Raw genomic sequence first — 24762 nt, forward strand, 5'->3', positions numbered from 1 at the left:
TTGCTAACTTTTACAATATTTAAAAATATCCGTAGAGAAACTAGAGGCAGAGTCTACAGACTCCCGTAAGCAGACTCCATTAATTAAAGATGAATTCCTGGGAAGTGAGACAGTTAGCAATTTGTCAGCTAAAGCAATTTTTCCTCATCAGAATAAGCATAACAGATGCAAATAATGACTTACAAAATACACAAATTTAAATACACAAAGTATGAAGGATGAAGCATGATGAATGGAAAGAAAGGAGAAAATTATCAGGACTGTCACTGAAGTTCTACTTCTAACTAACACCTGACAATCACCTCATTCTTCTATCATTCATTGTGACTGATTTGATTCACTTGAGAATGAAAACGAAGATGGTGAAAATTTAACTGCTCAGAAAAGAGGTAAAAGTCTAGTCACAGAAGATTTAGATCAGGCATTCTGTCTCCTAGAAAGTGAACCTCCAATGTTTTGAAACAGTGATCCAACATGAAATGCCAACATCTGCTTCAGTTGATGATCCTACTCCTGTTTTTTATCCTCCAAAACTGTATGTACTATCCCTGTGTATTTAAATTGTAAGCATGTATCCTCCTGCTAAAGGTCAATTCTTCAGGAAAAATTACTTAACTGTTAAACACAGGCACTTGATCAGTTTGACTAGTAAAGGTTAGAAAGCAGGGTAACAATTGGCAAAATAACTCTGAAATCATAAAGAAACAGGAGCAGTTTGAGAAATTTATACATTAGAGTGGCTGACAAGTAAATAGAAAAAACAAAAAACAAACAAACAAACAAAAAAAAAGACATCACCACCACGAAAAACCTTTGGAAGTAAAAATAAATTTAATACGGGGAAAAAAGCAGCAAAAAGAACCTGATTGTAAGAGGTGGTGTAAGTGCAATAGTTGATGAAAGAAAGCTTATTAGTTTTCATAGGAAATATATGCAAAGAGCAATAGACAATATCCAGCACAAGGCAGTGCCCCTTCCTCAGTTAAATGTCTATGAAAGGCATGATATTTTCACTATACTGTGATAAGCCGGTATGAAACAAAGCCCACTGCTGGGTTCCTGAGTCTGGATGAACAACAGCAGCACCTATGCTTGTAACTCTTGGACTTGGGTTCTCTCCTCTGCATCTCCTACAATAATGAAACACTGACTAGATAAAACAAATAAACAACAATAACGAGCATTTCACAGTCCCAACATTTTGGGTCTTTATATATATTCTTCTTTCAAACCTTTGCAACATTTGAAAGAACAGAGAAGCAAAACTATGATCTGTAAAAAAGCTAAAACTGAAATTAGCCAACGCTTTAATTAGAGTTCCTTTAGAAATCTGTCACAAATAATATACTAGTTTCCAAATTCTTCCTCTTATGGAGACCATTCCATTTCAATTCCTAAAACAAGTCTTGGAACTACACACTACACTTCAGAATAGTATCTATCCCTATTTCTACATAAAGAGCATGGAACTGTTAGAAGATGAGTAAATTTCACAGAAAAAGATGAATTTCAAAGCAATGGGATCTGTCTGTAGCATGAAAAAAAAAAAAAAAAATTTTACTAGGTAAAAAAAAAAACAAACAAAAAAAAACCTTGCAATTTCTTCAAGACTTTTGCACAAAAATCTAATTTAACCTCTTCCTCCAAAGAAAATGAATATTTATACTATTAGCAGGTGGTATTTTGGATTAAAATAGGAAAGCATAATGAAACAGTCTCTTGCTAAACTTAAATTACTATGTAACTATGCTCTAAATTAATACTTTGTTTATATATTAATATTTTCCCATTGCTAAAGTAATAAATAACATTTTCACTTTGTGAACCATTTTCCATCCATATTTCTTAATGACACCTGAAATTACTATTCTTTTTCTTTTCCTTACTTCTTTATTGGTTGTAAGCACAATTTTGAGTAATGCGGTGAGATTTCATGAATTATGATGCAAACCAGGAAAACAGTACTTTTCTGTTCTACGTTCATTCGCTTCTTAGATCATTGTAGTTCAGAGCAGGGTTTTCTATGTTCACTTCAGTTTTACTAGTGATTATACATACTCTCTTTCTACTGTTAAAACTCTGATCTATTGGATTGCGTGCCCTAGTCAAAAACTACTGTGGAAGAAAGAACCAGAAGTAATTTGAAATTATAATTTGGTATATGTAAATATTTTAATTTATTAAAAAGTCTTTATTGAAAACTTTTTCACCTTGTAAATAAATAAATGTAAATAAATTTTGGATAGGTGGTGTTTCAAAGTAATTCCAACATTGCTCTTACTTGGAGATACAGGTTTGTTATTTATTGGTTATCACATTGTTTTGTCCTCATGCATCAATATGCATGCATATTGATATTCTAATGACGAAGACTGTTATTCAGGACTTCAAAGTAGATTACTGCAGTAACCCTCTTGATTAATAACTACAAACAAATATATCTACTTGCTATGTAAAGAGATTTTTCTAGTCTCAATGAAGGATAGTAACTACCAAAAACATTTTATGTATTTAAGAATGGATAAAAAGTTAGCATTTTGGGGAAGTAATATTTCACAGACACAAATAGCATTTGCCTAAAATTAATATTACAAGAAGTATCGGCTAAAACATAAAAATCTCCAGCTAGACAATACTATTTACAAAGCTAAAAATTAAAAATTCATTAATTTCTATGAATGATCAAAGGTTTTGCCTAGTAATACCTTTTACTTTTCCTTTTATGAACAAATGAGGAAAAGTAAGATTAGCCATTTACAGCAACCTACAATTTTTTTAATTTTATTTTTTAAAGAAAGTATGTATCACATATATATTTGCAGTGATATTATTAAGGTGTTATTAAGGTATTTTCAGTTTATCATTTCCAACCAGACTTTTAACTTCTCAAATACTGTTATTAAAGAACACCAAATCTGAGTTTAGGAAGGTCATGTTCTTGCAAATGCAACTCTTGTCTTACAATTCTGAAAGGGTAGGCATAATCCACTAATGTTCACAAGCTGGAAATCAGGTATGATGTTATTCAAAATTTATACAGAAGTGGCTCACTAGGGTCTATTTCAAGGCATAGCTGTGTAACTAAATGGGAGAATCCCCAAAGTTTGATGAGCATATTGCTTAAGATATTTCAAATGTATCAGCATTTTAATTGCTCTGAATTGCTTCTCAAATGTTACATTTTAGAACATAACCAACATAATTAGATGCAGTAATAATGTTTCAGCTGCTTCACTAATACTTTCATAATGACAGTTAAAGACAAACACTGGCGTACCTATGGAAAATACAAAAGTATGAAGAACAATATTTTCAAATATTAAGCATACCTGTGTTCGCAGAATTTCACCTTTTGACAGTTGCATATCACCAGTCAACTCTTTCACAGTAATACCTAGTGGTTCAAGACGCTTGCTGAAGTAATTTGTCATTTCAGCTGCCAAAGCCTTCATAGGAGCAACATATACAATCTGTAACCAAAGGGACACTCACTTGATAAACGAGCAAACCCCACAATGTCGTTTGTTTCATGGCAACTATTACAAATCACAACTTATTGTGAAGTATGATGCCAGGCACTTACAGTGAAAAACATTAATAGTGATATATGAAAAGCAGTTATCTTTGTTGGATGAGCATGCAGCAGCTGAAAGAACAATGGATTTTGTTTACATAGCCTCATCACTTTGAAAATTGGTTCTGCATCAAAGCTAAATACATTTTCATAGCTTTCTGCCTTGCATAATAAGATTTTTAGAACAGAAAAAAAGAAAAGCTTTAAGAGTAATGAAGTAAATCAAAATTAGCCTTATCTTCAACTTGGAAAAATATAATATTCTTGAAAATTCCCAATTTCATGTTGCATATAATGGGTTTTACTTCACAAGTTAAAAAGCAGTTATTTGGTTCGTTAAATTCTTACCTTAAACTCATCCTTTTTGATAACACCATGCTGAACATGCTGGCGAATTTCATGAAGGACTGTCAGCATAGCAATGTTGGTCTTCCCAGCTCCAGTGGGGGCACAGATTAGCATGTTCTCATTTGTGTTGTAGGCAGTCTCAAAAACTATAGATTGGATTCGGTTTAGTCTTTTCATGCTTTTAAAAGCAAGTTGTCCAATCTGTTAAAAACAATCAATACATGTATTTTGCATTTTTCATATGTATGTGTAGAAATTATAAGAAACAGAACACATGGTAACAAAACTCAAGATTTATTATTCCAAGCCTTTTATTCTGAGGCTACCACTTCCAGTCCTCATATTCTGTATCTTTAAGAATAACAAAACGTAGCAGGATAATCTCTCTTAAATTGAACTAAAATCTTCATTCACATGCTATTTCATCATTTCACTTATTCTTAATAAAAAGTCTGGGACCAAAACTAATATACATTAAAATAATTAACTATTAATAATTAAACATCAGAAAAGCAGCAATAGTCAGTGTAGTAGAATATATATCTTTAAATCTAAGGTGATAAACTATGACCACTCCAACAGAAGGAGTCAGCGATACACAGGAACCTGCTGAAGAAACAGATGGTCTTTAAAATGGCTTGTGATAAATTTTGTGCAATAGATTTTATTATATAAATACAGACACACAAAAAAACAGTAATGACCTCCTCTGATTCTGAAGAAATATCCATCTTACTATCTTAACTGTTTAAATCAATAGTACAAAAAATAAAAATAAAATCACATCCTCCGTAGAGAACTTAAAACTTGTACATATAAAATAAGCTTTAGGAATGTTTTGAAAAATTAAAAATTTAGTTAATGTAGGTGATTATAGTCATTACAGTCTAGTACACGTTTAAATCTTATAAATTGAAAACTCAGTTTAAAAATTATTTGCTTTGTTCCTCTTGTCTCTCTGAAAAGAGATTTTTGCTAACAAAAAGCTGCTGTAGACAGGTACAATTCCTGTATTTCAAGATCTTAAAAACATTTGAAACAGAAGCAAAGATCCTTAAGAGATAAATATTAATTTGCTAATAAATTTGCATTTTTATTTACTTTTCACAGACACTTGGAAGAGAGTGCAGAACAGAATTATTTCCATTCTTCCACAGATTTCATTACCTGCATAGCTGTTACTAATAAACATTAAACTACTGATATTTTTGAAAATTACTGTTTTTATTTTAATTGCAGGAAACCACAAAAGTACAAAATTACTGTAAGGAGCAGTCCTGAAAGCACCTTCCGAAGATCTCTTTCTGTTAGGCTCTTCACAGGCTCTTCAGCTAATGTACAGACATCTGCTATGGTAAGTAATATTCTTTCAAATACTATTTTACAGAAGAAAATAAATCATCTGAGCAAGACCCAGTTTCTTACTACCTCAAGTAATGTAAGCTTAGCAATGAGGGCTTTTTTGGCTATTTAAATTAACCATTTTATTTAATTGTACAAAAAAGTAGGTCTACCATTTTGCTTCAGCTTCTTAGTATTAGCATTGTGAGAAGCTGAGATGCAAATTCCAAATTTACTCTAACACACCATTTTCCAAGTACATGATAAAGCTCTACTTATAGATGTGGAGGAATGACAAATTTGCTGATTGGCCCATTACAGTTTTATTCTAGATAACTTAAAAAAAAAAAAAAAAAGCAACCTTAATTGATATAAAACTCAATGAAAACACTGCAACAACATATTCTATTTAACTGGGGTACTTTTAAATTTAAATTTAGCAGTACTATTGTCTTAGCAAAACTTTCAGGTGGAAAACTCACACAAGATTGAAAAAACAAGTTTCACTCAAATCAAGGTTTGCAGTTGTATTTCTAAGATTGAGATATCTATGCATATCTAAAATATTTTCAAATACCTATTCTAAACTGTTGTTTTTGTTGAAGAAAAAATTGTATGTAATACATACAATACTTCTACGACTTTTCATCAAGTTTCTTTAATTCTTTAGGTAGATGAATTTCAGGATTACAACAGTCTTTACAACTAGTATTCTTTTACAGTCTAATTTGCTTGCAAGATTGCAGGGGAAATCTTATTTGCTTTGCATTGTTTTATATAAATAAAGTTTACTTGGTGTATTTTCTTCTAATTTTATTTCATCATTATGAATGAGACTATTTAAAGTGTTAATGGGCTTCCTGGAAACCTGCTGATAACATTAGAGATATCAGGGTTCAACTGACTGTTTTTACAGCCTCTTTGGTGATTTTAAGTTTGTAATTTGCCTGGCTGCTTAATTTTGAAATTTCTTGTCAAGTCTTTGAAAAGAGTTGTATATTTTCTTTTCTATTCCATTCCACTCGTTTGGTTTCAGAAGCTATTTATTAACACTTTATAGTGTTTATAATAAATGATGTATGACGGGAAACTCAAACACAAGTTTGGCAATTGCATAATTGAATTAACAAAATACTACATAGTGCAATACATGTATTAAAGAAGCAGCTTTTGAATTAAAGCAGATCCATAAACCTGACTTCATTTAGGCAGCTAAGTATCTTCAGAAAAGTACTACAGCAATTTTTTTTCATAATCACATAATTTAACATGCATAGCTTTACACATACAATTGTAAGGAGACTTAATACCTTTATTTAAAGTATTTATTTAAGTGTTTTCCAAAACTGCTGCCTACATACATTGTTCCAGCTTCTACAAACAGGCAATTTAAGACATATTTTGTCACTACATTTGGAAAAAAAATACATATACCACAGACCTGGGACATGTAATTGTTAACAAAATACATCTATCTATAAGGTTAAATAAAAGCAATTTCCCATCTATTTTCCTGTTGTAAAACAGTAACACTGTGGATTAAGAAAGACTTGGTAAGCAACAGTAAATTTTCTACAGAAAGTCCAGTGGAAGATGTGTAACATGTTAGAAAAAGCATTCAAATTTTATTTATTTATTTTAAGGAAACTTTGAGAGCAGAATAATTACTAAGAAAAAACAAAACTCATAAAAGCCTGGTTAATAATTAGAAGTATTTTGTTAATAACAATATTTAAACCAGAATCTAGACTTTAATTCAACATACTAATTAATTTTCAAGAAACTGAAATGAAAAAAGGCACACTGAGATATCAATGCACAATAGTTGTAACTGCAATATACAATCAACACAGTTTTCGAAAGGTGACTCTGCATGAACATATGAAGGACTGGAAAAGCTGTAAGAGAAAGGACTTCCAGAGAAAATAGTTATCTTAAGACTTCTTTAGATTACCTCTATATTTGGTTGAAAAAAATGTAACAGATTACCCTTCCCCAAAATCTCAGTTTATTCCAAACAGTAAGTACAGCTAAGTGTATAATCCAGAAATAGCAGTTCAACTCTTAAAAATAACTAAGGAAAATAGACAGTATGGAAAGAAATCCAATAGTGTGCACAGAAATCCACGGTTTGACAAGCCAACAAGATTTAATTTTTTTTTTTTTTTTTTTTTTTTTTTTTGCATAAAATGTTTTTTACATAAGCATGAATCAATGTAAAAGACTGGTAAGAAGCAACTCATTCCAAGAGCTACTCAAGGCTGCAGATGAATGTCAAATATCTTTCCTTATTTTAACAACCAATGCATTGTTTAGAAAATAAGAGTACACTTAATGAATATATTCCAAATTTGTCATTTTATTAAGAAGATCTTTGCATGCTGGTGCTCCATAGGCAATCCAAAAATAAGTAACTAAAGTGAAAAATTATTTGAGTCATTGAAGTAAAATTCATGAATGAGTCCATATGATTCAGTCAGCAGGCAACCTACAACTCACAAACAACTGCTTGAACAACACAGTAGTAACATGCACCAGCTGTTGTAAATAACACAGGCCATCAGGACTTCATAGGCACAGCTTTAGACATGCAATTCATTAGCCAGACCAACTCCATGTTTGTAGTTCCTTCTACAGAATTTAATGAATATGACATGATATGAATATGACATTTAATGAATATGGGTCCCCAGCACAAGGATGTTGATGTGTTAGAATGGGTCTTGAGAGGGAGCAGGGAAGGCATGAAATTGATGAGAGGGCTGGAGCACCTCTCCTATGGAGAAAGGCTGAGAGAGATGGGACTGTTCAGCCTAAAGAAGAGAAGGCTCTGGGGTGACCTTATGGCAGCTTTTCAATACTTAAAGGGGGCTTATAAAATAGATGGAGAGCAACGTTTTGCTCAATTTTGACAGGAATTATTGACAGGATGAGGGAGAATGGTTTTAAACTAAAAGAGGGGAGATTTAGATTAGAGGTTAGGAGGAAATTCTTCACTCAAGAGGGTGGTGAGGAGCTGGTACAGGTTGCCCAGAGAGGCTGTGGATCCCCCTTCCCTGAAGATCAGACTGGATGAGGCCCTGGCCAACCTGATCTAGTTGATTGCATCCCTGCAATCCCTGGCAGGGGGGTTGGAACTAGATGATCTTTGAGGTCTCTTCCAACCTGAGCCATTCTGTGATCCTATGACTCTATGACAAAAGAAGATGCTCATCTTTTCTTGCTAAGCATCTCTCTTATGCACTCTCATAGTGCTCTCTCTCTCAAGCAGAACAAAAGGCATACCAATTCTGTTAAACAAACAAACAAACAAACAAACAAACAAAAAAAAAGATTATCTGCTAATCCTCAGGATCTCTTTAATCTTTGTATCATGATGTTTCACTTAGTGGCCCAGTGTGCTTTTAAGACAACTTCAAGGTACAATGATAGCATTTTAGTAGCAGCTTTACATTCAATCCTGATGTGCACAGACATAAGGTGTCCTACCTAATCTACCTAGAGCATTACTAGAAGAAAAAGAAAAAACAAACTATAACATATTTAATTAATCCAGAAAAAGCGTTTTGATATTATATCCCTCAGAATTATCATATTTTCAGGATTTATCTACAGGACATTACTCTAGTATTCTTCGTTCTAAAAGAAATTTTGTCTTGTACACATTCATTTTTTTTTCCAGTTTTAACATAATACAATTTTTTTTTTCATAGTATGAAACAAAGAAATGTTAGACATCTAGTCCTAATTTCCATAGCATAAACCAATCAAAATATATTTCCTATAATGATGATTTCTGTTGTACTACCCATTTATCATGAAGATTATCTACTGCACTTATACACCAAATTTGAAATTCTAGTATTTTCTCTACTATTTGGTTCATTTTTAATATATCTTAATATCATGTATTTCAGATGCAACAAGCCCAATACTGCAGTCAGTCATTTTATTGTTTTTCCAATTACAAAATAATGTGACTAATCCATGTTTTACAGAAAATATACGAACCTCAGGAAATATGTCCCTCATCCTGACATGTACATAATCTCAAGGTCACACTTCTCCTTTACAGTATTTTAGAGTGTTAGTAAAATTGTGCATCTATGCTGCATGCTCATAAACACAGATATATACACACACATCCATTTTCATAAACATATTCAAATTATCATTCCAAATTATGAACATTCAGTAGTCCCCTTACCTTCTAATTATACATTTATATACTCATAGCACTTTTGTGCTAGTGTAAATACTACTTTATTACTCAAAGTACACTTTGGGACTTCCATGACTGCCCTCTCGTGATCATACTTACCGTATTTTACTTTGACGGAGGTGGTAGCTCATGAGATTTAGAAACACTAAAATATATACCACAAAGGTATCACAGAATCATCTAGGTTGGAAGAGACCTCCAAGATCTCAGAGTCCAATCTCTGACCTAACACTAACAAGTTCTCCACTAAACCATATCACTAAGCTCTACATCTTTTCAAGACCTCCAGGGATGGTTACTGAACCACTTCCCTGGGCAGCCTATTCCAATGACTAACAACCCTTTCAGTAAAGAAGTTCCTCCTAATATCCAACCTAAACCTCCCCTGGCACAACTTTAGCCCATTCCCCCTCGTCCTGTCACCAGGCACGTGGGATAAATTATTGTGACATTTGAGAGCACAATTTCCTACCTGCTCTGAAGAGGGAAATACTCCTTCAAAGTACAGATATAGATTTTAAGCAAAAACTCCCAACATTTAAGACAAAAACTGCATGATGTTTCTTAATTGTTTGATCAGCTCCATTTAGCACCAACCCATAACCATGAGATTTACTTGGACTTAGGGGAGACAATTTTTTTTTTTTTTTTTCTTTAGGAACAAGTGGCATAAATAAAGATATGAAAGTTATATAAATGTACCAACTAAAGTTTAGGTGACTTCGGGCCATCATCAGCTTTACAATTGCTTCAAGTGAGTACAAATTATGTCTCATCCAATGTGCAGTAGTTGTGGATTTATGTGCTATAATGGAAGCTTGCAGTAAAAAACATCAGACAGATGTAAATGACAAAGGGCACAACACAAACAGAAGCTCTTTTCAAAGCTTTACATGCTAGAAGTATCTGGACTAGAAAATAAGAGCAAATCTTACATGATATGGCTATTCAAGTCACTATTAATAGTGATCACACAGAATTATTTAGGTTGGAAGGAATCTCTGAAGATGATCTAGTCCAACACCCTGCTCAAATCAGGGGTATCTAGGAGCAGTTGGCTCAGGACTCTTTCCAATAGGGTTTTCAATATCTCCAAGGATTCAGACTCCACAGCCTCTCTGGGCAACCTGTTGCAGTGTTTCACCACCTCACAGTAAAAAAGCTAGTGTTCAGATGGAATTTCACGTTTTACTTTATGCCCACTGCCTCTTTTCCTGTCACTGAGCGCCACTGCGCCACTGAGGAGAGTCTGGATCCCTTTTTGTTAATAATTCTCTCACATTGTGTATTTATATAAATTAGTAAGATCCCCCCCTGAACCTCTTCTCCAGCACTCTCAGCCATGCCTTGTGTGAAAGATGCTCCAGTCCCTTAATTAGATTAAGGAGCCAGAAGAAATTCCTAGAAATGACAGATAATGAGCCACAAGGGTAAAAAATAATCTGATCTCCTATAAAACAAAAACCATGAGACTTTCACAAATTTATTTTTAATTTGAATTTAATTATCTTTTAGAAAAAAAAAACATGTAGTGCTGATTTTTAAAATTGTCATCACAACCACTGTATAATACATTAAGTTTTTAAGTCAAAAAAGCAATGAAAAACTGGGGAAGCTTTCATGCTTTTAAGTAATACTGGTGTCATTAATTTAAAATGAAACACGGAATAGTCTTCCTGAATTCTAACATAGTACACAAAAATACATATCTAGAGAAAAATATATATAAACATACATGTGTTCGTTATATACAAAAGGATAACCTCTTCTTAGTTGACTCTGGGATAATACTTCAGAAATCCTGTCTGATATTAGGAAGGAAATCATAGCACACAAACTATGAAAATTATTACATTTTTAATTTGTAACGCTCTTTTTAAATTTTGATTAAATATTTCTACTCCACGCTTTCAGAGTTTATGTTTGCCAAGATTCTGAAACTGTTATTTCTCTAACAAATTTATTCACTTCCCAGAAACATGAAAATTCTAGACAGCTTGTACCGCTGCTCTTCAACAATCAAACTTTCATTAAAGAAGAATCAATCTCCTTCCAGAACAGTTCCATTAAAAAATGAATTGCATGGAAATCTAGTAGTTTATTGGACTCCTTCTAGGCACTCCTTGGAACACCACCACCACCAAAAATACAAAAAATACATGTTTATTTAAGGAAAAATAATCAGTTCTACCATCTACTCTCTTGAAGAAAGAAAAAAGATCTGTGTGAAAGCAAAGAGTTTCTGGAAAAATATTTAACTTTGTACATGACAGCTAAAAGTTAGCACGCCATAAATAATCAGGAAAAAAATCGTGTAAGTCAACAGATGCATTACCGGTAACATTATCTAAACTATTCTCTTGATGAGCTATGCTATACATACAACAGTCACACCTTTTCTGTAGTTACCTGAATTAGTCCACCACTGATTAATACTAATGGTTTTTGGTTCAATGTACAGATAAAACCAAAAACCTTTGCATATATAAATCCAAAGTCAGACTGATAGAAGTGATGTGAAAGCACTGCAGGCAAGGTTTTCACAATTCTAAGAGAAAACACTGAAAAACCCTTCCCTCGCTGGGTGAATCGTGTTCTTCAGGCTAGTTATAATATGACAAAACATTATAGACAGAATGATTTGATAATTTTGGTGATTTGATTTGAGGAAATGGATAGCAAAGTGTTTCAGAAAGATTTATCCATAAAACCAACTATTTCTACATCACTGCAAAGGTACTTAAAATTAGTATTCAAAATTTGATTTCAGTTACACTTTTGAGTTACACTTTCTGATGTCAAAGAGAATTATTCCAGATTATAGTAACAAAACATAGATAAAAATAAAGCTTCCTGTTAGAGCTTTCTGATGTCATTTATAAATTATGCACAAAAGTTACCCTGAAATATGCAGCTAACAGGGAAAAAGCAAAAGGAAAATTGGCAACAGTTGTGGCATTTCCTAATAACATCAAAAGTTAAAATTTTATGAGGATAAGAGAACTTGAGTTAAATTTGCTGACATTTAATCAGATTTAAAGGTATCACAAAGATAGTTTAATTTCTTTGCAATTTAAAAATAACTTTATGCAATACACGAAGCTAAGCACATGGAAGAATGAAATACAAAAATCACCATGAGGTTTAAAGCTTTTAAAATACTGGTATCCTTAACACCAAGGTTCCACCTGGGTTTCTGTGTATTAAGGCATCAGCTACCACTATCTCCCTGACTGTTCTAGATGGAGATGGAGCTGTGATGAAACTGATGTATTGAGAAAACAGTCTGATAACTTCCTAAGTTTGTATACAACTAAAACATACTCTTGGGTCTGCTGATAGCTTATCTCTCCTTTTATTTATGCCCCTGGGAAACCTCAGTGAATCTCTTTACAAGGGAAGAGAAAATCATTGTTTGAGGCAAACTGTCTCAACTGTAACAAAAGGGGAAGAAATCAAAGAGTTAAGACAGAAAACCTTTTACTCATTGTTCAAGAATACAGACACTGCCCAAATAAATAAAGAGAATGAGGACATCATGAAAGGAATTACAACAATTTGGTTCATTGGTGAGGAAAATGTTACTAACACAATAAGCATTTAAGTATTTTTATGCAACCAATATAAAATGGCTTAATGTCTTTTGCTACCTTTTCTCAAACAGATTGTAAGATGTGATACAAAAGTACACACAAACTACTTTTTGAAAGTTGAATTCTTGCATGAATTCCCATTTATTGAACTAATGGGAAGAATTCCAATACAACTGCATCATATCAAGAGTCACATATTTTATTTCTTCCTTTCCCATTCTTGTTGCAGTTTTGTATGAATGGGTCACTACTAGCATTAAAACAAATAAAAACTAAACCCCATCATCTTTCTAAGCAGTAAATTGGTTATCACCAGAAGCGTAAAGAAGCATTGATGAGGACATAAATAGATCTCAAAAAAAGGTGTGGCTACTGCAACTAGCCTGGCCAGGTAACCTGAGAATCTAGTAGGGAAGGGCAGTACTGAAAGAAAACAGCACTTCGTCTTTGTCCAAATCTGGAAAATGGTAACCATAAGGCAAAGACATCGGATGAAAGGGATCAAAATTTAGACCATCCTATGGACCCTATGAGCAACTGAGGCCATCCTATGGACCCTATGAGCAACCGAGGCACAGGTCAGGGACAGAGACACAAAATCTTCTAAAGGGTTGTCTCCAAGCATTTCCATTCAGTGAGTCTCAGAGTTTAGAAGCATGGAAAATTAAGTTGCTGAAAACTATGAAGTTGCCAACTGAAAAGTTGATGAAAAAATATTCCTTGCACTGCAAGTAGCACTACAGATTTAAGAGAACTATTGCATATACTTTGAAAGGAATATATGCTGCAAGTTACAACTGTTTCCGACTTCTTGTTAAATTGACTTTACTGCTATTGTAGCTATTGGTATGCAAAACACTCTTTCCTGATGTAGGCAAATTACTGATGCAAAACTTGATAGAGGCATTCTTGCTTAGCTTAAAGATACATTTGATAACAAGTAAGCCAAAAAAGATTCCACCTAAGGGGTATGCATTGCAGGGAAGCAGTCTCATGTTTAAGAGGTCCAGAAGGACAAAGTTTTAGAGGTTTGAGGAAAAGCAAAAACCAAGAACACAGGAAATTAACTCCTACATAGTCTCAGATGACTCAGGAATATTTCCATCCTATTTCATATTCAGGGAACAAAAGCTGAGAAGGAGGAATACGTGCACAGAAGTTTCCTTCATTACATTATACACAATGACAAGTAATTCCTGTGAATGGCTAAAGAACTTCTCCCTTTATACTTTGTTTACTGTAAATGAAAAGTTCCTATTTCCATTCTCCAGATTGATTTCCAGCATGCTACAGAGGATAGAAATTCTTTTCATTAGTAAAATTATTATTTGTTGTACAAAATGCACCAATTTATTCACATGAAAAGAAAAAAACTCCACTCTTATCTGATGTGTTCACTTCCAATATTCTAACTGAAAGAGTAATTGGTAGGATAATTACAATTTTCCAATTAGAATTCTGAAAAAGTATTTTGTTAGATAAGTATATTGTTTAGTAAGATACAAAACCACAGAAAAATCTGTTAGAAAATCCATTTTTCTCTAAGAGATTAGATATTACTTACTGCTCCCTGCTGTTCTGCAGACAACAGCTACTCTTTTAAAAATTTTCAACTTCCACTGGTAGCAGTTACCATGTGATCTTGAGGTTTGGAAATTGCAATGGAATTGCAATGGAAATTGCAAATCTAATATGCATAGTCCTTCAGATAAGAAGTGGTTCCCCTATCCCAAAACCTTTTAAAAACATTTAAAAACTATTTGGTTAATTCTAGGAGAATCCCTTGGCTGACAATCTCAGTTCCCTTTCCATTGTTGAAAGATGGGGGACATTCATATCCTACAGAAGAGATTTCACATTTCAAGGTCAGCACTGAAACTTGTGCCAAGACAAATATTAAAATCAAACTAAAAATTATTTAAAACATTTTCAGAGAGAGCTAAGCTTTTAAATGTTATAGCATAATCACAATTAGCATAGGTTCTTCCCTCATCTTTGGAAGTTCTCACTTTGAAATTACATTTCTTAAAAAATAATTTTGGTCTTGAGTGCAATTTTAAATAGAATTTAAAATGCTATCCTGTATTTTTCTTTAAATTTAAAACTGATTACTCCCTAGAACCAAAGTGTCTTCTTTCAGGTATGCCATCAAAGTAAAACAGACTACTGCTTTCTTCCACACTCGTACTAGGAATTTTCATTGAGAAATGGCTATACCCTTACAGCACACATCAGAAGCACATTATTTACTGCCTAGTCTTAAGATGACTAAAAACACGTTGAGATGTTTTCATTAAAAACTTTACAGATCTCTGGATATGCTTTTTTGAAAAAAAAAAAAAAAAAAAAAAAAAAAGTCGCTATATTTAGTTAATGAGACATAAATGTACCACTCTAAAGAATGAAAAATGAACATTTAATAAGTCGCTTTCTCAATTTAATTATTTCACTTACTATTCTAATTTAATGAGGTCAACAAACATAACAGCTGCAACATCAGCAGGTAAATATAATTGGATTTCAAATATTACAGTGATTAAGTACAAGTGGAAAAAAAATGCTGTAAACTGGAATGTTGGGTTTCTTTTGAGCTACATGCAGCTAAATTGCAGTAGAAAATGTGTATCCAAAATGCTTCTTGAATTTTTCATGGTGATTTTTTTTTTTTACTATACAAAATTTAAAACACAAGTAAGTCGCTGAATTTACAATCAGTCCAACATCACAATTGGCATCCTAAATCTTGCCTGCTTTTGAAAGCAAGTTTAAACCTACTATCTTTAGGAGAACAGCATGACAGCATGATATTATGTATTTCTAAAATACAGATATCTTTCAGTGTTGTTTTCCTATTAAAAATCCTACTTAATTCAATCCTATTTTATGCATACCAAGATATCATAACTGTTCGTGTGGAAGCCAGTTCTGGATAATATTTTCGAACTATTTACTTTAGCTTTCCCTTTACGTATAATATAAGCTATTTCTTCCTAATGATGCTTAAGAAAAAAGACAAAAACCTAAAGGACTACTCTGAAGGGTAATTATAGGTGAAACTAGTAATATCTTTAACCCATTAAATAAAAATGGGATAATGGAAAAAGAAAGAATATTCCTGGAGGAATAAATACTGGTGTCATAATCTACATAATCTACAACTCAATTTTGTTCCTAATTTTAGATAATTTCACACTAGTGCTAACCAAGAAGGGAATACTCTTTTACCATATAAAGGTGGGTTTTTTTGTTTTGTTTTGTTTTGTTTTTTCCCTATAAGAATACAGCAATCATATTCTCACAAATCCCAAAGAAACCAGCAGCACTCCCAGAAGTTGTTCTACTTGATCTACTGTATGAAAACAACAGGTAGATGAGGGAAGCTGAACTTGTGTGGTAAAGTCATCACCATGTGGGAACAAGCGAAATTCAAGCATCAAAAGACACGAAATACAATGCTTTAAAAAATAATTATATATATATATGGGAAATATGTCTAGCGAGTTCTGATTCTTAAAAAAAAAAAAGCGAAAGTGTGTAGGCAGGTGTATTGCCATCCTCAACAAATCAGATAAGCTGCAATGAATCAAGAAATACACACTCTCATAACTCCCCCTCTTGAGATCTCTCAAAATAAGCCACATGAAAACTGGAAACCTGCTCTTCAGTAGCATAACCTCTTCCATACTTTCTCCATCCTTTAGCACAGTGTAGCTGAGACTTGTGGTGCCTTTTTTTTTTTTTTTTTTTTTTTTTTACTAAAATAAAGATGTGCAACAGTAGTTCAATGAGGAGCTTCCACAGACTCCTATTGAACTCTTCTGCACACTTTATTCTTTTTTTTTTTTAAAAGGTACTCAAAATTACTTTCATTGGTTGAATCTTTACACAAATTAAAATATTGACAGGCAAAAGTAGGCACTTTGATTACTTCTAGCTACAGGCAGATGCATCTATTCCCACAGTGGCTCACAGCAGGTGTTTTTCAGCAGCTGGTGCCCTTTACTGGTTTGCCTTTGTAAGTGTTCCCATCAGATTTTCAACAATTTCAGAGGTAGTACTAGGTAACATACACACACTTGGCAGCTGTGCAGAAAATGAAACAGGCTTAATGTTTTCTTCAAGTCAGACACAGTCAATTTTACCTCATGTTAATATTAAAAAGTGCATTTGTCTATTCACATTTGTTATTTGCATGTAAGGGACAAGAACAACCAAAAAGCCAATTAACTACAAGAATATGCAAGACTCACTTGTGAGAGTAGCATAATAAATAACAATTTCAGCAGGTTTTGCCTAGTAATTCATATACAGCCATATGAGTTTAAAGAACTAAAATAAATTAAATTATTTATATTCACTAATATAAATAATGCTCAGTATTAACCTTTGACCCATATTGTCAATGAATTATTCTTGTCTTTGAGATTGACCTGCCTAAGAAGTGATAACTTGGATTTTACACAGCTGCTTACATTAAAGAAAGTTGCGCATTTATAGTACTTAGAACAAGCAGAATATCTGTAAATGAGAGTATCTATTTAAGTTTCAGTTACAACTTCACTAATGAAAGAACATTTGAAAATGGTATTTTAAATTCACAAGATTTTTTTTCTGGCTGTACTTATGCTAAACTTTTTTTTTTCCTGTATGTTTCTAATGTCAAGCCTTTGAAAATACAAACATGCTTAAACACACACACAGCATATTTATTAGTTTTTCATAGCATCCTATCTTGCTCAGGTAACACAATTGCCCAACTTCTAAGAGGTTAAGAGGCTCTTTTACAGAGGAAACCTTCAGTCAGTCTCATTCCAGAAGAATCGAACATTCACCATGTCAAACCAAACCAAACAAACAAAACAACAAACTCCTGTGAGCATATCAAGACAGGTTTATGACATCACAGGGAGGGAACACTGTTTTGGAGTAAGAAAAAGGCTGTACTGTGCATTAATTTTTTAATCAGGGAGACACTCTACAATCTGAAAATGTGGATGTAATGGATGTCTGCAACATCCACATACTCGGTCTATCAAAGGTGTGTCCAAGATCATAGAACCAAAAACCCTGAGCATGGCAGCAGCCACGCAGCCAGTCATTCACTGCATCCATTCATCCCCTTCTTGGGCCCCAGCCTGGGAAGATAGAGAAGAATACTACCTGCATTCCCAACCCCTTCAACATCTTTCCAAGGGACATAAAGTCCCTTTTGTTATTTCTGAGTCTCCTTGTCACAGCCTCATTTGACCTTACAGGAAAAAGTAGGAATTTTTGGTAGTTCTCTGGCTTTACCAGGCTTGGTAGCCTCTTCACGATACCACAAATGCAGAACCCAGCGGGAAGCATCCTCTTTATGCTCATTGTTCATTCTTCCTCATCCCAAAAGAGATGAGCATTATTTCCACAATGGTGGATTGACACAGATTATTTTAGAATGTATGGTCTGCTGCTCCATGGAAAGCTGCTTTTTGTTCTTCATAAAATCTGACAAGATGATACGTCAGTTCTTGTCCTTCCCCAATTATTCACAATCTTCCTCTCTTTTCTGCATCCCACATACGTCTCTATAAGGGACACAGATTTTTTTTTTTTTTTTTTTGCCTACCTACTCATCTCCTTTTTTTTTTTCCTCCTCTGGGGAGCTGAGGGAGATAGAGGAGGAGGATATATAAAATAGTGCCAGTGGTGACAGATCTGGTAAAAAGCATTATTAACTTTGAAAATCACCTATGGATTAATAGCAAATACGTATACACACATGCACACCATGTGTGTTGTATGTGTTGCATATATACATATAATAAATATATACATTTTATGTATGACTGCTTTTGTTTTTATACATCTATAATCTCGGACTGAGAATGGAGGCAACATCATGGATTATGATAATGATGCCAGTCATGCCACACTTACCTAATGCAGTGATGTTTCAGAACAGTTTCGATTCAAAAAAAAAAAAAAAAAAAAAAAAACACAACAGATTAAAATAGTGTCAAAAGGTATCTCTATGCCAAATCAAAAATCACAGTTTTTGAATGTTAACAGTGTACCGCAATCCTTACTGACAGGTACACAGAATTCCAAAATGTTTTAAAAATAATTGCAAGTTACAAAATACAATGCACTAGAGGAACCTCATGAAATGGCTAAGAAATGAACACATCCAATATTTCATTCAACTGTTACGAGCTAGCACACATGTGAGATGTGTATCTCAGAATAAGCAAAAAAAAAGTTGTGTTATGAGTTTTTGCAAAAAAAAAAAAAAAAACAGTCAATTTCTTTCTTGATTTCTTATTCTTAGAAAGTCTTGATATCACCATCCCAGTTATTATCCTAGTTATTAAACATTTTCCTTTCTTCTGTTTTACTATCATTACCCTAAAAAAGAAAATCTTTATCATCAGCCAACATCTTTTGAGATAATTCATTCTTTTCTCTCTCCTTTCAGCATAAGCATTAATAGCATTAAACTATTATTCTGATGTTTTAGGAAACCTACTTTATATATTGTGATACAGATTTCAGAGATGCAAGAATATCCTCATTTCAGGAGACAAATATAGGTAGAACCGTGTTTATTATGGCAGTATCAGATTATCAGACAAAATCTTCCATCTGTAAAATATTTATCAATTACCTATTTGTATTTGATTATATATCTACTTCTTTCCTGAACTTTCATTATAATGTTAGTTTTCAACTTCTCTAACTCATGGCTGTTGGCAACTCTTTGTAATCACTCATCCTTCCAGGCTTTGCTCCCAAGAACTGTGCCTTGCTGGAACTGTACACATGTCATGTTAAATCAATAAATTAAGAAAATCACATTTCATTCCATAATTATTTCAAAGTTGTACTATAGCATTCAAAGCCTTGCTATCACTGTATCAAATACCATCTCAGGTCTACTTCAATCTTTTTTTTTTTAAATATTTAGATAAGTTTTGTTTAAAATGAGTTACTTAAAATAAATCAGATGAATGATCTGGAAGGCAATAAAATCATTGATTCTGTTGACCAAAAAAAGAGCATCCTATTAGAAAAAGACCTTTTAAACTAACAGAAAAAAATTTACTAATCCAGAAAAATACTATGGTATCATTTATAATATTAAAGTCTATATCTATAACATGAGAATATTTTTGAAAATATTTTTTCAAATATTTGTCATGATGGGCAGATGTTTTCTATTGCTGAAAGAAGAAGAACTATTAGCATTCAGGAAATCCTATAGTGATATCTAAAATCAGGAAAGCTAAAAGTGAAGCATGTTTTAAAAACAATTACATTCTATGAGCTGAATTCAAGTATAGTGAGCGTCTTCCAGTCATGAATTAGTGGCCAGGCACTTGACACTGTTGAGAAGTCAGAAGTCACAATGCAACAGAGCCCTGTTCTGCCTTTCTCCAACTTGGATTACAAACAATTTTTGAGACCAGAATTCCACTTTACAGGTTGCATGACATAGCAACAGATCGTGATGGACGATGGTATTACGTCAACTTTAGGTTGGATGTTAGGAAGAACTTCTTTACCGAAAGGGTTGTTAGACACTGGAACAGGCTGCCCAGGGAACTGGTGGAGTCACCATCCCTGGAAGTCTTTAAAAGACGTTTAGATGTAGAGCTTAGGGATATTGTTTAGTGTGGACTGTTAGTGTTAGGTCAGAGGTTGGACTCGATGATCTTGAGGTCTCTTCCAACCTAGAAATTCTGTGATTCTGTGATTACTTTGGTGATGAAGTAATAAACTACTTCTAGTATGAAACAGGACTTTCCTGATGCAAAAGATGATAATTTTACAGAATACAGACCACAGACTGCTGGTTCAGCATGAAGCATGTTTTTTTGTGTGCTTTCAGGCACAGAAATCATACTTTCTCAGACAATATAAACAGAACAACGCATAAAAGCCTCAGATAACTCAAAGTTAGATATTCATACAATTTGACAAAGAAATTGTAAATACTGACATTGGAATTCCAAAGTATGAATTCTAATGAGCATTCTAAAATACTCATTAAATCATATGATGAATAAAATGAAGCTAGAAGGCTTTAAGATTAATGTAAATCTTAACTACAATATTCTTGTTAACCTGTTATTTCTTGTTAACCTTTTATTGCGAATTTAACCTTCTTGGAACCCTCATTCATGAAAGGTGAAGACAGATAATAACTCCTAATATACATTACCAGCTCTTTAAAACATTGTAGCAAGACCTACATTTTTTTTCTTAAGTTGGGACTAATAATTATGGAACTTGTAAGCTTTCTTCAGAGCAATTTTAAAGTATACTTTCATTGGATAAATAACAAAATATCAATAAAACTAGAATTTTTTTTTATTTTTTTTTTTTAAATAAACAGTCCAATCGTCAATTGCTATTTGAAAAATATGGAAATGAAATAGACTCTAATATCAACTTTGGAATAAATGGTCAAACATTCTGGATGTGAAAAACGTAATTTTGAAAAATGTAATTTATGCAAAGAACTTCTGTACTTTTATTCAATAGGCTTGCTTGAATAACTCAAAAAGCAAGAAAACATTACAGAAAAAGGGAATATTGATTTTGTAATAATTCCTTCACATAATGCAGAGGAAAAAAAAAAAAAAAAACAAAAAAAACTTATTTAGACCATTAAGTAGTGTTAGTAAAAGGAAATGGCTATAGCATGAAACAAAGAAATAAATCCTACACTGAATACCCACTTTAGGTAATACCCTGAAGTCATTTTTCACCAACAGCAATTTGTTAGATACAAGATTGTGAAAACAGGTTTAAGAGGAACTCTGCCTGACCTGAGTTTATGACTTTAGAGGTACATTTATTTGGCAAAAAGGCTGGCATGAGAACACCTTTATAGTAAGTAGGAAAATATATTTCAGTAATGGTCAAGCTGCATGTCAAGCACCCAAAGCTAATAAATCTATACCTACACTTAGTCAATTTTTTTAAGTTCTTGTTATTGAAACAACCCAGCTAACATGCCGTTTTTGTAAGTAATAGTACTGTAATTCCTCAGATTTAACTGGTGTGACCAACTTACTTACAAGCCACGTGGAGTCATACTATGATGAAAACACAACTCTCCAAATACCAGTAAATGCCAAGAATAATAGTTATCTACAAATTGAGTTGGGGTTGGAATTTACTGCCTTGCAGTAAGCAAGAACACTTCCTTCCCTTGCATGACTCTTCCAGCAGGACGTGGGGTGCCCCACTGCCATTGACGACACCGGAGATGCTCCTGAGCAGCAGTGCGGCATTCTCCGTGCAAAGCACTAGTTGCTGCTTCCCACTCAACACGGGTAGGAAAAAAAAAAAAGACACGTATGGAGTTGTTAGACTGTGGCAGGAGGTGAAGCAGCACAGAAAATATAATATAATATAATAAAAATATATAACAATTAGAAATATAATAATATTTCTAATAGTGTAGAAAAGTAGGCGTATCAAAACTGTTTCTATTGCCAGCAGTTTATGACAGATGATACCTTATACTTTATGGCTGCTAAATTGTGAAAGGTTGGCCACTAGATCTCATATTTGCAGTACATAAAGGAATTAAGTAGGAATAGTAGCTGCGAGAATTTGAATTTTTGCCGGTTTCAATCATAAGTTTCATCTTAGCATCTCTGTTCTCGCCATATAGTTTCAGATAATAATTTGCCAAACCTAAATATACTGTATTGATACAAATATGTTATTTCTTCATTCTAGGGTGCAGCTGAAGATACATCCTGATTACACTGCCAAAATAAGAGCTTCCTGTTAAGGCCTGTGCTAGTTCAAGTCATGGTTTCTCCCTTTGGTGTTGGTTCAGTTTCGCCATTTTGCCTTATATTTGTACCAAAAAAGTTAATTTAAAAAAGTCTTCAATTTCATTAAAATAGATTTGTTAGAATTGTTATTTAGAGGAATACATTTCTCATCTTCTTAGCCTACGTTTATGCCAACCTAAGGACGTAACAAAAATGCAAATAATATTTAAAACATTTAAAATGTTACTTCAGCTTACATGATCCAGAGGCTTAGCTTTTGGCGAGAAGTTCAAAACATAAATGAACTCCTCATTATGAACTCAGTCCTAACCTTAAGAACTGTGAAGATTAAACTTAACAGAGCATTTTGCAATGTGCATGGTGCATTGTCAAAGACTGCACCCAAACTGCTGACTATGTAACCAAAATCACATAACTGAAGAGAAATATATATCATACTTAAAAGTACTCTTGTGCAAATGCAAACATACAGACTAAAAAGAAACAAAGCTCCTTTGAAACAAAAGCCTGTAAGATAAAAATTCTTGCATAAATATTCAGTTGAAAGTGAAATATTTTTCAAAGATCTAGCTCTTTCTTAGATTAATTCTTACGTTCTCCTTATTGAAAGGAAACTTAAAGGTAAATTAAACTTTCTGATAATTTAGCTTAATTACCAGCATTATGTTATGTCTACACCTCAAGGACTCTCTGAGGATTTTTTTTGTCCCTTAAAGACAGAGATGACAGAGTAACCAAGTAACAGAATTTTCATGTGCCAGGTAATCTGAATATTAAGTTGAATGTTGATTTTTTCCCCCTCTCCTTAGCCTCTACACCACCAACTGCCACCTCTGCTACCCACTTGAATTTTACACTACTACACTGTATGAACATATTAACTTCTTGAGATGCATGCACTCTGCCGCACAGTGAAGCTTCTGTAGGTATGTTTCCAGATCGACGCTTGCCAACATACATAATAGACATCATTAAGTACTAAATTTTATTTTTTATTGCCACTTTCCTTCTCATGTACTTTTTTTATTGGTCACACTTCAGAGTCGGGTTTAGTTCTTTCCAGTCCTTTGGGAAAATAGATGCAGTGCAGGTTTTTAACCTTGAATGAATGGAGATACCACTGGAAATTTTCAAATCAAAAAGTAGGATTCTTTATAATGTCAAGAGCATATAACCTGGACTGTGTTAGGTATAACTATTTGACGTTGTTGGACCTGTATTGGACTTGGTGATCTTATGATAATCTTACTTGGTGATCTTTTCCAAACTAAATCAGAGAATTATTCAGATTTGAAAACACCTCTAAGATCACCAAGTCCAACTGTTAAAACCAGCACTTCCAAGTCTACTACTGAACAATGTTCCTTAAGCACTACATCTACACATCTTCTGAATAACTCCAGGGATGGTGACTCAGCCACTTCCCTGGGCAGCCAATGTTTTGCAATCCTTTCAAGTGAAGAATTTTTTCCTAATATCCAACTTAAACCTCCCCTGAACAACTTGAGGCCATTTCCACTTGTCCTATCACTTGTTACTTGGGAAAAGACAGTGATCCCCACTCCGCTACAACCTCCTTTGAGACAGTTCTACAGAGTGATAAGGTCTCCCCCTGAGCCTCCTTTTCTCTAGTCTAAGTAATCCCATTTTCTCAAGCTGCTTCTCATAGGACTTTTGTTCCAAGCCCTTCATCAGCTTTGTTGCCCTTCTCTAGACATGCTCCAGCACCTCGATGTCTTTCTTGTAGTGGGGGGCCTGAAACTGAACACAGTACTTGAGGTGCAGCCTCACTAGAGCTGAGTACAGAGGGACAATCACTTCCCTAGTCCTGTTGGCTACACTATTTCTGACACCAGTCAGTATGCTATTGGCCCTCTACACACTTGGGCA

General features: G+C 33.6%; 1 protein-coding gene across 3 annotated transcripts in view; it reads right to left on the bottom strand.

The window, feature by feature from the left end:
- Positions 1-24762, bottom strand: part of ASCC3 (activating signal cointegrator 1 complex subunit 3) — a 280258-nt gene that overhangs the window by 198610 nt on the left and 56886 nt on the right. For all 3 annotated transcript variants that reach the window (XM_032184137.1, XM_032184135.1, XM_032184136.1), the window contains exons 9-10: positions 3923-4123; positions 3330-3470 (exon numbers count right to left, since the gene is read on the bottom strand). In XM_032184137.1, the coding sequence (XP_032040028.1) occupies positions 3330-3470; positions 3923-4123 (342 nt within the window). The remainder of the gene's footprint in view (positions 1-3329; positions 3471-3922; positions 4124-24762) is intronic.

This window comes from Aythya fuligula, chromosome 3, assembly GCF_009819795.1.
Source record: "Aythya fuligula isolate bAytFul2 chromosome 3, bAytFul2.pri, whole genome shotgun sequence".
NCBI lineage: Eukaryota > Metazoa > Chordata > Aves > Anseriformes > Anatidae > Aythya > Aythya fuligula.